General features: G+C 36.2%; 2 protein-coding genes across 2 annotated transcripts in view; one reads left to right on the top strand and one right to left on the bottom strand.

Annotated features, from left to right (window-relative positions):
• Positions 1-6665, top strand: part of LOC145685414 (cyclic nucleotide-gated channel beta-3-like) — a 43636-nt gene extending 36971 nt beyond the window's left edge. The window contains exons 15-17 of the mRNA XM_081757808.1: positions 107-218; positions 2702-2932; positions 6083-6665. Coding sequence (XP_081613934.1) covers positions 107-218; positions 2702-2932; positions 6083-6400 — 661 coding nt within the window. The 3' untranslated portion in view covers positions 6401-6665. The remainder of the gene's footprint in view (positions 1-106; positions 219-2701; positions 2933-6082) is intronic.
• Positions 6666-9570: 2905 nt separating this feature from the next.
• The window catches only part of LOC145685410 (T-cell activation inhibitor, mitochondrial-like), a 52166-nt gene continuing 45192 nt past the window's right edge, over positions 9571-16544 (bottom strand). The window contains exon 10 of the mRNA XM_081757806.1: positions 9571-9961. Coding sequence (XP_081613932.1) covers positions 9727-9961 — 235 coding nt within the window. The 3' untranslated portion in view covers positions 9571-9726. The remainder of the gene's footprint in view (positions 9962-16544) is intronic.

The raw sequence follows: 16544 nt of genomic DNA, 5'->3' as shown, positions 1-16544 counted from the left end.
TTCCTGATAAAAGAAAAAAAAAGTGCCAACAAGCTTTGCGCCTATTGAAATAAAAAGCTATCTAAAGCTATCAAATTTGATTAGAAGTATTTATCTTGTTTTCCAGACGTCTAATGCGACAGAATGCAGCTCGAGAGAGGCAAAGGGAAAAGGAAGGATCTGAAATTATTATTAGGAACAAACAGGAGACACCTAAACTTGTGAAGACTGTAATGCAGGTAGAAGTTTTAATGTTACCTTGATTAATATGATACTGTTACTTTGTAGCTCTATCCTGTTTAATGATTTTCCATCCATCTACCTTATAATTACCTATGTCAATTTGCGGAAAATGACTGTCAATGATGGAATTATGATATGATCACAAATAATACACTTTTATTACCTTCCAATCCATTTCCTCTTTATTTGTTTTTCATTAGATTCTTAGAAAGTTTTCTTGTAAACTTTTTCCTTTTTTTTATTGCGCGACTTTTACATCCTTGTTTACGTCCATTAGTGACTTTCACATCCGTTTTCAAGACCCAACGATGCGTTAAACATGTTCCATGATTCTCCAGAGAAGTGCGCACACGCTAATTCTCTTAGACACACATACACACACCCTTCCAAGTTAACTAAAAATAGCATGTGAATATAATTCAAATTAGTTAAAAGCAATATTAGATCTATGGACATTTCCACTCTATTTACTTTATTACTAACTCTATGGCCTATGGAATCCGGGGTTCAATGCGGAATTCACAAAAGCTCTCCGTCGACTTGTGTCCTTAGCCAACTCGATCATTTCTACTTTGTATTCCTACTTCTGCGAGATTCATCTTAAGATTGTTCTCCCATCTGCGCCTAGTTCTTCCTAATGGTCGTTTTCCGATTGAGTTTCCAGTTAAAACTTTGAAAACGTTTCTACTTTCTCCCATTCTGACTACATGACTTGCCCATCTGGGTCTCCTAGACTTATTGACTGTAACAATGTTAGGTAAACCATATAAATTATGCAGTTCTTTGGTATGAAGTTCCTCCCATTCCATATTTCTGCCTGTCTTACGTCCGAATATTCGCCTTAGGATTTTATATTCAAATACTTTCAGTCTGCGTACTTTTGTTAAAGTAAGCGTCTATGTTCCCTACCGTACAGTACAACCAGCATAATTATCGTAGTATATATTTTGAGCTTTAAATTCTTCGACAGGATCCGCGAAGACAAAAGATTTGGGACTGAATAATAACACGAATTCACTGCTTTCAGTCGACATTTAATTTGTTCGTGGATATGGTTTTGGCCTGTTAATGTTGATCCTATATATTTGAAAGTATCCACTTTTTTGAATGTAACATTTGATATTTTAACGTATCCATAATTCGCAGTATTGCGATCACGGTGACCTTCCATATATTTAGTTTTCTCTGCATTTACTTTTTACTTTATTACATTAAAAAAACAGTATCCTTCCTCAAACGTATCTCTTCATAACCATTTTAACAGTGCATTCGGTGCTACATAATCAACGAATATAATGTTACAATTTTCACATACTCCATGTTTAAAACTATTCCACTTAACTGAAAATTCTTTAAGTAAAAGATTATGCCATTGCATTGATTTCTACTAATATTATTTCTTTAGAAATTAAATGTTCATCGAAACCTAATCGTTGTCGGCATGTTTAGTCTAATTTATGATATTTAAGAGCTGTTTTAGATAAAATAATAAAGTATTTTCAAAGTTAGGATACCTATATGCTAACTATGTTTGAGAGTATTACAATAATAAGGTAAAAATGTATATTGGTAGTTACAAATAAATGCATAATAATAAAAACAGACTCACCCTTTCAAAAGTTGAAAACTTAATATATTCTAAATGCTTTGCATTGTATTGAACTTTCTGTCTGATTTGTAATTTCGCATACTAATACGAGTACACCAATGTTAAAATGCCTAACGTAAAATTTACTTCTTTCTATTGTTGTTTCCTCGAAGGATATGTTATACCTAGGGATATATATATGGACATTGGCTATATATGGATATATATAGCTTTAATTATATTACTTTTTGACCATCTACATATATCACCTAAGTATTTTGATTAAATATTCAATTGTTTAAACATACAGTTTTTTTTTTTTTTTAAAGGAAACAAACATTCATAATTAACGTCAACCGCCCGCAGAAGGGAGATACAACTAATGACTAATAAATGAGCATAAAGCTGATACAGGCGAGGAGTTATTAGAAGTACAGAATTTATCTTGTATAATCAAAACCCATGTTTAACAAATGCATTTAGTAACCCACCAACGTGGAGAATTTTATTTCATTTTTTTCTTGCTTTTTCTCATTTAGCACCCAGTTTATTGGGTAACGACAGAATAAAAAAATGTGAGGTTTTACTTAGAAAAATATAAAGGAAGTGTATGGCAACAAATGCCTGAATAGGTGAAAGAAAACATATCTGTCAAGTTACATTTTTTTTTTTTAAAAAATAGCGTATTTTTGTCGTTCTCCTCAAACTATATTCTGTACAGTATTCTCTCTAAAAACTGCTACTGTGTGCCTAATGAATACCAAATAAAATTGAACAGACAGAAATTAGCAAAATGATCATTATATCATTTCTGAAAGCATATATTGTCAAAAGTGATCGCATTAAATTTATTCTTTTCATAAAATCCGTTTATTTACCTGTTTGCTTTAGGTTGTTCGTCCCGATTCGATGACCGCCAAATTGTTGAAGTACGGCTCCCGCCCAGCTTCGCAAATAACAAATGCATCCCCTTTGTTCTCTCCATACTCAACATCAGCCCACATGACATCCAACGGAATGTCACCACCTCCATGGTTAGGAGTACCTAGTCCTACTAGCCACAGAAATTCTTGCAGTTCCATGCTGACCAGCAGTCAAAGCGATTCAATACCAGACGATGAGGTAAACTATATTTTCATATAATTTAACACTTAAGAATGGACCAGTTTCTTATGGAAGATTTCATGTATTTCAATAATATATGGGAATATATTAAAAAAAACTGAGAAAAGAATTTTCTACGAGAATATTTGGATATTATAAAATGATTATAAACATTATTAGTTGATTGGCATATTCACTAACAAATTTTAGTTTCCATGTAGTAAGATAAGACAGCTTGTGATTGTTACAGAAACAGGTCCCACGAGTATCATTTTAAGGTTTAGATTAAAAGAACTTTTCTTTAAAAAAAAAATCTTAATATGTTTCACAGCACTTATTTTATAAAGCTAATCTTTTTAAACCTGATGATGCCAGAAGGCGAAGAGTATCACGTACCCTAACGGTAAATTACACTGGTCAACATGATATTTTTCACAAAAGAAGTGAATGCTGAGCCTGATGCAGTTCATCCTCCTCAATTCAAAAGTGTAATCAATATCTTTCCATCGGGCAAGGTTTTGTTGTGACACTTTTTTTTTAAATCCCTTTTTCGCAAAGTGGGCTGTATTTTCTTGAAACATGGATGTGTTTGGAACGGCATAGCTCATCTGTTTATTAACGTTGAAGTATGATGTAGGTGTCAGATTATTCTGGAGGGATAAAGCCTTCACCTGGTATGTAGTTTATCATCAATTCCTTAGGGAGGTGGGAGTGTCACTGAATTTTGGTAAAATACTGTGGAAATTGTACATCTTCAATTGCGTAATCCCCCTCTTCCCCTGTCGCACCTTAACGGGCGCCAAAACTTGTTGTACAGTAATATATATATATAAACTGATGGCTTTTTCTTTAAGGGTTGAGAACTCTGTAAATGTAGATCGAAGTCAGACGTATTTAGCAAGCAGCTAGTGCTGATCGTATAATGAGCCCGCGAGGTTTTGTTTGTGTAAGTGGAGTGTTTTTTATCTCATTCCTCGTGAAAAAAACTTCGATAATGCCAAGAAAGTGTTTGAATCAGCTGGACAATTTCTGCTACATTTGTGGTGAACTAAACTTTAAATCTCAGATGCGAAATTTTACGCGTTGTAAAAAAGAAAAAATATTGCGAGCTTTCTTCAGCTGTAAAGTTAGTATTTTTGATAAAGTGTGGGCTTCAAATAAATGTGTGTCATGTGTGAGATTTCTCACAGATGGAATAATGGCACACATCATATGCTATTTGCAATTCCCATGATCTAGAGGGAATGAAAAGACCATTCCAGTGATTGGTATGTTTGTTTAATAAACATAAAAGGAATCACATCAAAAAATAAACATTTTATTACATATCCAAATTGCAATGAGGTCTGTCTTACATAATGACGAGTATCCTGTGCCAAAGTGTCCAGATTTCGTGACCTTAATTGATGACTGACTTCGACACAGTGCATACTGTGGAAGAAAGGTAAGATAAAATTGATCCTATATGCGACGACACTTCATCAGAATCCCACCTACTAACTCAATGAAATCTCGATTATTTCGTTCGGGATTTAGAGTTGTCTAAAGAACAAGCCGAGACTCAAATCTATTAACAAAGATACAGGGATATGCATGTATCATAGTCGCGATAGTGATTTCAAAGATTATTTCTCGGCTGAAGATGATGTAGTAGTTTGTAATAATGATAGTGTAGTTCTCAAGGCTGTTGGACATGAATACCAGCCACATGAATGGCTTGTTCATGGATTCCTCGAAAATTAGTTTCAAGGTGGTACTTCTACATAATGGCAATGATTACCATCAATACCTGTGGCCCATTACAGCTGTCATGAAAGAGACATATGAGAATATGAAATTGCTGTTAGATAAATTTCAATAACTGGAATATCTGTGGTGATTTAAAGTTCATAGCTTTACTATTTGGCTTGCAACATAATTTCTTACGTGAACAGAACAGAAGAGAGACAAAGGCTCACTACGATACGTAGTAATGTTCTAAATGTGAAACTCTTACTCCTGGGAGCAAAAATGTATCCTACAACCCACTGGTGAATTCAGAACGAGTGTACTTACCACCGCTACATATTAAATTGGATTTTATAAAGAATTTTGTGAAAGCTCTTCATAAAAATTCTCCTGCAATCGTGTATTTAAAATTTAAATCTCCCAAAGTTAGCCACGCAAAACTGAAGGAAGGAATATTTATTGAACTACAAATCACATCATCATTGGATGATGACAATTATGTAGAACTGATGAATCCACTGGAAGACAAAGGTATAAGGCCTTCGTAGGTATCGGTCATTCTTTTCTTGGAAAACCTAAGGCACATAATCTTCATGAAATAGTGAGTGGTCTTGTGAATTCGTACCATGCTATGGGATGCAATATGTCTTTAGAAATCCACTTCTTAGACTCTCACTTAAATATTTCCCCAGAAAACTTTGGCTCGGTAAGCGATGAACATGGCAACGGATTCCATTAGCAAATTTCTACAAGGGAATCCCAGAATGCTGACCGACTACTGCTGGACACATTAGAGGGACATCCCAGATATAAATATAACCGAAAAACATCACTTACCACTTCTTGGCTAAGTGACAATGATGTCATTTTTTTATTTATTTTTTTTTACTGTACAAGGACACCTTCGGCAAATTGAATAACTATATGACATGTGTCTCTCATGAGCTGTCTAACTTTAATAATTTTGTCGCCCGTTGTTAAGGTGCGCCAAGAGAGGAGGAATTGCACAATTGAAAATATACGATTTCCACAATATTTTACCGAAATTCAATGACATCCCCACCCCTATGCGATCGATGACGACGATCTCCATATAAGGTGAAAGCTTTATCTTTCCACAATAATCTGACACCTAAATCAGTCTTCTACGTTAATAAATAGATGAGCAATGTCGCTCCGAATTCTGAACACATGCATCTTTTGAGAAAATACGGCCCATTTCGCGAAATAAGGGTTTAAAAAATACTGTCAAAATAAAACCTTGCTTGATGGAAATATTCTGATGACATTTTAAAATTCAGAATGGAAATGATACGTATACTTTTTTGTAATCATTGTTATTACTGAAATAAATTTATATGTTTTATATTTGAGATGATGACAGGTATTGAGTATGATAAAATATATTGTGTATCTATTTTTTAAATACATAAACTGCAGGTCCTTGTAGTAGAGACAATGGAGTCAGAAACCATATCTATGCGGAGCACCGCAACACTAAAACGACAGAAAAACGTCACAAGCTTCGATGAGCCAAGCGACATGGATACATCGAACTCAGAGTCAGAAGAGCCATCGCCAGAAAAAGAAAAGTTCGTAAGTGCTTCTATGAACATCAACAAACACTTTGAATCCCATGTTGATACAATTATGACAACTCATGACCCGAATGGAAATGTGGAGAACTATGACAATACTTTTCAATGTCCAGTGACAGTACATCGAGAAATGACACCTTCACCAACCGATCACAATTGAACAATTCATTTACGTGAAAGTTTTTGTTAAACTAAACATATGTAGCTCATGTAACATTTCTGTATATTTCAGAATTAAAATGTACGGAAATCATATTTGAATGTTGGTCATATGCACAGAGAATCTTTCTATTTATGCATTAAATAAGCACTAAAGGGAAGTCAACAGGAATCATTTTTAGTTAGCTTGTAAAAACGAAAATATTGTTTTGTATTGATTGTATATAGAAAGCTAATAAATAAATTTTGAAAGAAAAAAAAAACTATATTATTGTTTAATATTCACAATCGTCAGAACTGCACTAATTTAGAGAATGCATATAATCATCAAAACATCAAAATATATAAAATTTAAACAAATGTACAAATCAATCATTCATTTCCCTACCTACACAAGAACGGGTTTCATATTACTTGGAAATGATCTAAAAGAAAAACTGTTGTCCAGGGAGTAGTTTCTTTCCAGTTGGTAAAGTCCCAAGGACCGACGAGACGTTGCCACGTTGGATAGAAACATCTATGCGTTGTATTAGAAAACATTTGGAGCGAACTTCTGTTACTCATTTATTTATTTATTTATTTCAAGAAAAGGAATTTTTAGATTATTCATTCACTTATTGCTGCCCCCTTCATGTTACAAAAATGAGATTACATTTAACATATTAAATTATATTTATGACATACAAGATCACATTTCAGTTAGAAATTTAGATGTTCTGTAAGATGATTTACAATGAAATAGGAATGGAAGGCTTCATTTTCAGATCCAAATTCCGACTTAAATATACTGAGCGATAATTTCTACAGTTGTGTTCATTAGGGTTTAGCGTTGCTTTCTGAAACTACGAGTCAGAACTTACTAATTAGTCCGACTCAAGCATCCCTACATACATCCGGAGTCGAACCCAGGACAACGCGTACAGAAAGCATGTGTGTTTGCCACTCGGCCCCCGAGTGGACACTTACATGATTTCTACAGTACACTTGATATAGAAAGAAAAAAATGTTGTGCATGAAATGTCAAAGAACTCGGTGGTAAAAATCAAATTAAATGCTAATTTGGTGATACACGCTTCTTCCAAAGAGGGTTGAGGAAATTTCTCAGAGGGATTTTTCACAGCTGCTTCACTGGTGAACCTTTCCCCTAGCAAAAGATGGTTCAAAGGTATAAAAATGTGAAAGTAGACTGACGAAAGCTCTGGTAAGTGTGATGAGTGCAGAAGAATCATAGTATAAGTTGTGTAATTTTCGGACTACTGTTCGTACCCTATGGGATTCGCGTTATGAAGAAATAATATTTCATTTCTGTTGAGAAAAACCGAGCCCACTTTACTCGTAAACCATTTCATCTTCTAGGTGCAGTACTCAATATTTCAGCAGTTTTAAGAACAAACTGTAAATAATATCAGCAGCAGCACAAGTCATCATTATCTTCTTCAGATGAAATGTTGGTTCTGTCATGTGTTTTAAAAGATCATCAGCATTTATCCATTGTATAGAACGGCGATTATCGTAAAATATCAATTTTTCTTCACATCTCGGTGCAAAAACGTAATGTTTCGGTGTCGGGACAGTACACGACAACGACACTTCATGTGTTACTCAAAGAGCTTCTAGGAAGCAAATTATCCAGTTTCTCGTCTTTTCCAAGTTCTTGCATGTGCCGGAAAACTGTAAGGTAATAATGTACAGCAAATATCACTGCTATATCCTTCATAATTTGAAGAGGATCAGATTCCTACAGTGATCGCAATTCATGGTTTCTGATTGCTGCTGATGAGTGTTCAGCCCCCATTTTTATTTTCAAGGTTCATATTGCTGGATCGGAATTTTTCGAACCATTCCTGTATGTGGTTCGTTCATTAACTGTGACATGGAAAAAGCTATGCTGATGTTCCAGGCTGCTTCTGGTGCATCGTGGTCAAATTTTGAACTCGTTAGATGAAAGTATTTGGCTTGCGTCCATTATGATCACTGGCATTTTACAACACAACTGAAGCTTTCTTAATTCACTAACATAGTTTTGTCGTTTATAGCCCTTCAATTTATTCAATAAAATTTGCACCTTTCTCCTTGGAACAACAAATCTACAACTGTTCTGCAAAAAAGTTTTTACTGACATGAGAGTTCCACATTTTTATTAGTATACAATTGATTAAAAAATGTGTGTTTCTCAACTTAGCAGGAGACAATAGCCCCCTGTCTTCCCCACATTACGCACCTGGTAAAGAATCAAGAAAGGCTATGAATTTTGTATGATGTCGTAAAGTTAGTCCGGAAATTTCAAGAATAGTGTAAAGCTGAGTGGAGGATGTGAATATATAAATACAAAGGTTTTTGATTTTAACTCTTGTGAAATTTCAACTATGTCTGAACAATATGGCAGGAAATATAGTACACCAATACTTAGCAATATGTGCACCGTGGATTTGACCGTAAAGGTAACGAGAGAGTATTCACGTGTAATTTTTATGTTTGAAAAATGTCATATTGCAGAGTGACACGAACTAGTGATGCATATTCATAAGAAGTCCTTCGTTATGAAGTGTTACTTGCAGTCCTTTGAGAATTCTTTCTTTCGAGCACTATCCTAGATATTCATTGTCGTAGGTTACCCGCTTCTTCTAATCTAATACGTTTGCTAACAAACAACTCATTCAGGTTCGGAGAGGAAGACTCGCCTTCGAACAACCAGTTATGTATAAATGAAAATAAAACACAACTGAGGCCGTATTACTAACATTTAGTGACGATACCTAACACTGTACAATAATGAAGACTTTTCTTGCTACCCCAAAACTACATTACGCCGGACCGGTGGCGTGGTTCTCTTGGAGGTGAGATGGTGTGGTGGAGAACGGCCTACACTGTGAGGGTTGATCTTGCATGATGGTGTAATTATCCGCCAACTGAAGCGCATTAAAGCCTTGATCGTGGTTCGGAGTCTATGGTAATAGTAGTCCTGTCGTTCATAACCTCAGTGATGTATAAGGCAAAACACAAAAACTTTTACACCTTCTTTTTGCATTTTCCGATCTACGGTGTTCTATGTAATATTATGTAATAGAAAATTCAGGCGTAATTTATTAGAAGTATACCGAATAATATTCAGTGTAATGTACACAATTGCAATGAAACACAAATAACAGGATATCAAATAATTACACAGTATCTAAGACAACAACGTTTATTTACAACAATCTGTACAGAATGAAAAATTAGAACATTTTCATCTTCCTACAAAAAACTACCACAAAAGGAGAAATCAGTCGATTATCACGCACACTACACAATTAAAACGCTAACAAACTCGATTACGTTTTTTCTTCACATTTTCCAGTTCCACGGAATACATATCTCTCCATCGGACATCACTGAGTAATATGTGGTTACCCAGAGGCGTGTTCCGTCTGTTAGATGGATAAGGCTCTCTTTATGAGCAACCAAGCGCTCACAACAGCTAATCATTAAATCAGGTGTAATATTATCATCTTTCTGTAAGGCCGATAGTTTTAGTTCCCTCACGCAGGTATTATAAATATCTCTCTCTTTATATTTTGTCCTGCAACAAAATGAATACACATAAAAACTAATGAACACAAAACACTCGCTTCAAGTATGAATACTATACATTCAAATAATAAATATACAGGGTGGTTCGAAAATCTTGTTTTTCCTCCGTGTGGTTATGTTATGATAGTTAAATTAACTCTGCTTTCACATGGCAGACACAAACATCTATATTTGTTACCTTTCCCCGTCTTTAAACTTAGACCTCCTATGATTAATGAAAGCGAAAGAGCTTTTCAGTGATGAAATACGATATCTACCGTAGTTACCATCTTGGAACGAGTATATTTGGAACACGGAGCTAATAAATCACAGCTTTTTGGACGAAGGTATAAGGTTAACGGAAAATATTTGAATAATAAAACGTAATCTATCTTAAGAAAGAATGTTAGTAACCTTTCCTAGGATACGTATTTCAAAGTGACACAATAAAAAACCCAGTTTCGAGGTTGGTACTAAATATGTTGCAAAATTCATTTGAACGGATCAAGGTGTGAATGTTTGTAGGAAACAAACATACAAACAGAGATTCAAGCAAGTTTTAATCAAAAAAAGTATGAATTTTTGATCAAAAAGTAAAAATAAGTAGTATCACTAGCATACATCCTTTCTCCATATCCTGTCATATCTGGATTTTTTTCCTTAAATAAATGTGAGATAGTTTCGTAGTTTGCAAAATGTTATTGTTATGTTTGTCCAGATCTTATCAACTTCGGCTATTTTTCTTTCTGGAAACACACAAGAAAGTTTATATGATGCCTCTTCATTTAAGGATTCATCATTCTTTAGCCCTTTTGTTCACTTCCACTTGTCTCCCTTTTTTCATCTTCCACTTGTCTCAGTGGAGTAATGGCAATAGAAGACAAATGTTTCAGGTAAATTATGATAGCTTAAACTCTGTTTGAGATTAGGATTGGTCAATGGTAGTTTTGAAAAGACATGTTAAGTAGTCTTCTGGTAAAGCCGTCTCATTCTATATAAGAAAACAGTTAGTGTTTCAGTTTTAGTTTCTTCTAGAACCTTTGTTGTTTTTAATCCTACTTCCAGTTCAGTATTATTAAACTCTTGGTATGAACTTGGCAATCTGCCTGAATATTAGGTTGAACCGAATGAAATGTTCATTTTCAAAGGCAATTAAACAAATAAAACTATAATACATGGTTAACAAACATAGTCGCCGTCTAAAACCACAATTTTTGCCAACGCTTGGATTCCGTAGTGAATGAAGTCTGGAATCAGCTATGCGAGGGAATCCTCAACCGCATATTGCATCACCTGATCGTCCTAAGAAGTGATCGAGATACCGGAAAAAGTGGTAGTCAGTGGAAGAGATATCGGAGAAATACAGTAGATGAGGAAAGGTTTCATACTATAACTCATGGAAAGACTGTACCATTGAGTTTGAGAGACACGCAGTTGAGCAATGACAACAAACGTGGGGAGACTATAATATATAAAGACAGCAAAAGTAATTGACTGGACCGGGACTCGAACCTGTGATCTCCGGCATACAATGCCGATCCGTTAACCACTCCGCCAGCCAGTCCGCTTCCCAGAACAGCCAAACAACCTCTTACTCCTGTAGTCGGTGCTCCCCACTCAGACCACAAGGCTTGTACCACAGCCTAGCTGCTGTGCTTGGACAACCCCAGTAATTATATATTGAGAATACCTTTTGGCTGTTCTTGGAAGCGAACTAAGTGGCGTAGTGGTTAACGCATCGGCACGATATGCCGGAGATCCCGGGTTCGAGTCTCGGTCCAGTCAATTACGTTTTCACTCTTTATATGTTATTGAATTCGCACCTACAGAGAATATCATGTGTAAAAATAAATGTAAATCGGTTGTTTCCTCCTTTCATTAACATCTGAGGAAACCATGTCAGTTGCTCATTCCTGGATTTTGCGGTGCATTGCATGGAATTCGACACTACAACGATCAACACTAATGGTTTCACCTTGCCTGAGAAAGACATGATGAATCACTCCTATCATAGACTACAATATCAGAATCAACAAACGTGACTTTGGTATGGAAGTCGTCCTGGACATTGGTCACGATTTACCCAGCGTCCTGACTGTTTACGATTCTCATCACAGGTCTAGAGTAACAATGTGATGCAGGAAACTTCTCCGGTTATTCCCTCAAATCAAGATAACTGCAGGGGCCGTGGTGGCTCAGTGGTCGAGCGTTCACCTTTGGTGTGGGTCCCTGGTTCGATCCCAACTCGCGGCAAGTAAGCTTTGTGGTGGACAAACACCGTGTGCGTGAATTTTCTCGGGGTTTTTCACGTTTCCTCCCATTTTCATAATTCCACCATTTCATTCATTTCTCATCATCACCGTCTCCCTTAGCCTCAGTGCATAATCGTAGGACATTAAACTAAATATTTCATTTAATTTTTGTCAAGATAACCGCACAGCTCTAGCGGTTCTTGTTGGCCTGTGTCAACTCATGTGGTACCCAACAATCCAACTTTTTCATCTTAGTGACTGTACGGGGTCGCCAAACGACAGTAGTTTGGTGTATGCCTAACTCGCCTGTAATGGCACGAATACCCTTCCGAGAGCCGGTTGCACGGTAAGAAGCTCATCCGAATATGATGCTGACGGTATACATGGGACTCATTTTCTAATGATTGTAGTCAACTACTGTAAAATTGTACTGGTAAACTTCACTCTGCTTTGTATTATTTTACCTTAAAAAATTGACCAACATTGTTATGTAACATACTACGGCCTCCTCCTGTTGTAAATTTCATCATCAGTGATATTGTGTGCAATGAATCAATGAAGAGTAGTGATCCATTGATTCATAGTGTTCTTTTATAACCTATCGACCAGATTAAAGTGCGACTAAAAAATGGAATACACTACCAAAATCTGAACTGTGTTAGATAAGATAGAAATACATTCTTTCACATCCTTTAATTTAGAATTTCAAGAAGTTTGGCTTTCTTTGTTATCAATAAATTTGCACATTGAGTGTTGTTGCAACTACAGTAATATTATTGGGTAGTAAGTACGGGCCAGGTTAGGGGCTTACATATGTAGTGTTTGTGCCATTAGACACACAACTTTAGTCCATCCCTGTGCTGTGTTGCTGAAGCGGGTCTCCCACTAGACATCAAAGAGGGAATTTCATTCGCACCAACATTACAAGTTTTTCAACAGACTTTGAAGTACAGAGACTGATCCGTTTCTATCCGAACATGTTGCACACAGTAACATTTATCAAACCGAGTTTCACACAGCAACAAAACTGTATGCACACGTATATCAATCTCTCACATGTGTGAAGAAAAGTCAAGATATATTGGGAAAAATGCTGCTGAAAAAAATCGCTATTGGGTAGGGTAGGTCATGAACATCTCTCTTGCAAACCTTCGCATACTCCGCATAGTAGAATACTGTCACAACAATGGTTTTGTGATAATACGGATCATTGTTTAAACCTCCTCTACAAATCACACCATCGACGAAATCGCACCCAAAGATAGGGTCAGTGAAACGCACAAGACCTGTACTTTAAAAAAAAAAAAAAAAAAAAAAAAAAATCTGGATATGGCAGCCTATTAAAATCCATTACCAGAGCGTATTATAACAACCATACAAGTGGCCTAATCAACAGTGAATCGTGAAACTCAACACAAATTGATGCTCCAAACTGTCCACAAAGCAAGCGTGCATGTGTTACCCCCATCTGGCTGGTGACCACATGAAATTTTGTTGCAACCAAGGATGAAGCATGCATCTCACTAAGTGATTGTGGAAAAATTTGGGCCATTATCAACAGAAGTGTTACGAAAAAAGAATGATATAACTTTGTACGTCAATGCAAATGAAGTTTTTTTGGAAGGTTCTATGCTTGTTATTGACTTTTAATGCAGAGGAAAGTTCAAAATTCTTAAGGTCAAAAGAAATGTCAAAGCGCTTGCTGTTTATTGCCAAGAACATGCTCTATCTCCAGTTTACATAAACGAGTTGAGTTGAGTTGATTTTAGTTTAGCGTCTCTTTCAGCAGCGAGGCTATATGAGACGTGGACCTACTGATTAACGTGGAATCCGAACCACATGAGCTCCCGCCGGGAATCGAACCCGGGTTTCCCACGCCATTTACATAAACGAAATACCAGCATTGTGTGACGACGACATCCATTCTATGGAAATCCTCCAGGGCAAAGTTTTAAGTCACACGATCAAAACATCGCTGGCTTTCTACATATGCACTGCAAGTGCAATTAATATCCATGCTATTCGGTTCAAAGTTTCCGTCAAAAGAGAAGATGGTAATCTCAAAGATTACTGTGCTTCTCGATTTCTCAAACAGTTTATTTTATTACTCGAGTTCGTAGGGTAAATAGTCTCATGAAACCCTGCAAGCAGGAGTGAGACAATACATTTCTGTACAGCGTCAACGAATTCTGCTGCACTGGAAACTCCGATGTATAATAATCAATAGTGATAGCCATCACATGGCCGATGGTAGTGTACTGGGATATCTAAGGTAAGGAACAACTTCAATTTGCTCGCATGGAAACGGATCAGCATCTGTAAACTCACTGATATTTACCATCGGCATCTGTAAATTCACTGATGTTTACCAAGAGACCTAACAAACCCTTAACAAGGAGACAAGCTTCATGAAATACACAAATTATGGCTCCTCTTTGTGAAAGAGCTTTAAACATTTCTGAAGTGGTAATGACGCATATACTAGAAAATGTTACTGGTTAAGAGTTTTTACAGAAAAACATTTTGCACCGTAGAATACCCATTTACACCGATCGTTTTGTCCTAACTTTTAGTCTCGTTTGCAAAGTTCTGAGAAGTTTAAATTATTGGTGACCACTAAGTAATAAACCCTTCAGCACATGAGATCAAGGTAACAAAAAAGCAGCATAAACTTTATAAAAATATTATTTGCATATATTAATTTGTGATTGAAAAGTAGAAAAAGTATGACCACTACAATATACAAGTGCATTCAGCTCTATACATAAGATTTTGCACATTATTACTATACGTTCTTACATACATATAATAATAAACTTTCGAACCACCTTGCCTATCGAATATTCTTAATTCAATAGTTCTGTATTTTGCCTTCGAATTTGAATCCATTCATAGCAGAAAGCTGAAAACGTAAGGTTATGAATGAAAAATAAAAGTAAAGAAGTTCGAAGCTGGTAGTAGTAAAGCGTTTATACAAATGATCTTCCCGATTAGGAACATTCACAACTTAAGTTTTACGAAACTTGATATATAAAGTGGCATCAATAGAAAGAGAAACTCAAAAGAGTTTCTATGGCTGTTAAAATAGCGCCGTAGTTAAAGAGTTTGCTGCTAAGGATAAATGAGAGAAAACGTTCGAGTAGTACTAGTATACAACGTAGAATTCGATGAAACTTTGGTGAAAATGCATCCAGTAGCCATACAATTTGTTAAGTTGCACTCTAATTTTAAGGAAAGAGATTATATCTGTGATCGATAGTCGTCTGGCCGTCCACTTGTAAGCATTGAAACAGTGGAACGTGTCCATGCAACTTTCCCACAATGTTTACAAACACACACTGTCAAAGCCAGCAGAGAATTCGACATGTCACTGTCCACTACGTGAAGAATTCTGCGCAAATGTTTGCGACTATTTTTTTTGCGAGAGAATGCAAACTCAATGTAAATCGATTATTCCATTTAGGCATTAGTGTTTAGTGCTAAAGTTATCTCTCCTTTTTTTTTTTTTTTTTAATTTCATTTATACATATTTATGGAGATTAGTGGCATCTATGCCTTTAAGCCCGTTACATGAGGGATGACGTCCCTCGGCAAGCACAGTATTCGGGAAAAGGGGAAGAAAGGAAGGAAGGAAGGAAGCGGCCTGGAACCTGTATATTCGTACCATCTCGGCATTTTCCTGGTGTGAATGAGGAAAATCCAGGAAAAATGTGTTTTGTAATATAAATGATGAGACAGTGTCCGGCCATTTTTTCGATCGATAAGAATACAATCACACAGATTTCGTACCTGGACATGTTACACACACGGCTTCTGCCACAGATGGAATAAACATTCCACGTTTCAACTTTCAGCAACACACAGCATCTCCTCATTTTCTCGCGGCGGCCTCAATGGATGTTTACCAAACAGATGTATTCCTTGTGATAGTAATACAGATAATGCTATTGCATCAGTAGATCGTAATATAATGCAATATAATTATGTGAACCTGATTGAATCTCTGCACTGATCTAGTGTCAGCGCGTGCGCCTTTGGTGTATGGTCCCGCGTTCGATTCCCGTAGGGGATACTGAACATTACGGAGGTTCGGATTCCACCTTAAACTGTACGTCTATATTTCATGTGGCCTCGGTACTGTATAGGGACGCTAAATTTGAACAAACTTGGCTACATGCTCACAATCGGGACTCACATTGTACAACTTTGATGCAGCAAACAATATTGATGCTGTGAACAAAACTTTGAGTTTCTCTTTCCAATTGATACCACTTTTATATATCTGAATATTCTTAAATATAGATCTCCGTCCAGACCACCCATGCACAGCAGTTACCTATA

This window comes from Thermobia domestica, chromosome 1 (assembly GCF_964235325.1).
Source record: "Thermobia domestica chromosome 1, izTheDome1.hap1.1, whole genome shotgun sequence".
Classification (NCBI taxonomy): Eukaryota; Metazoa; Arthropoda; class Insecta; order Zygentoma; family Lepismatidae; genus Thermobia; species Thermobia domestica.
Note: the sequence above shows the minus strand (reverse complement) of the source record. Positions and strands in the feature narration are given on the sequence as shown.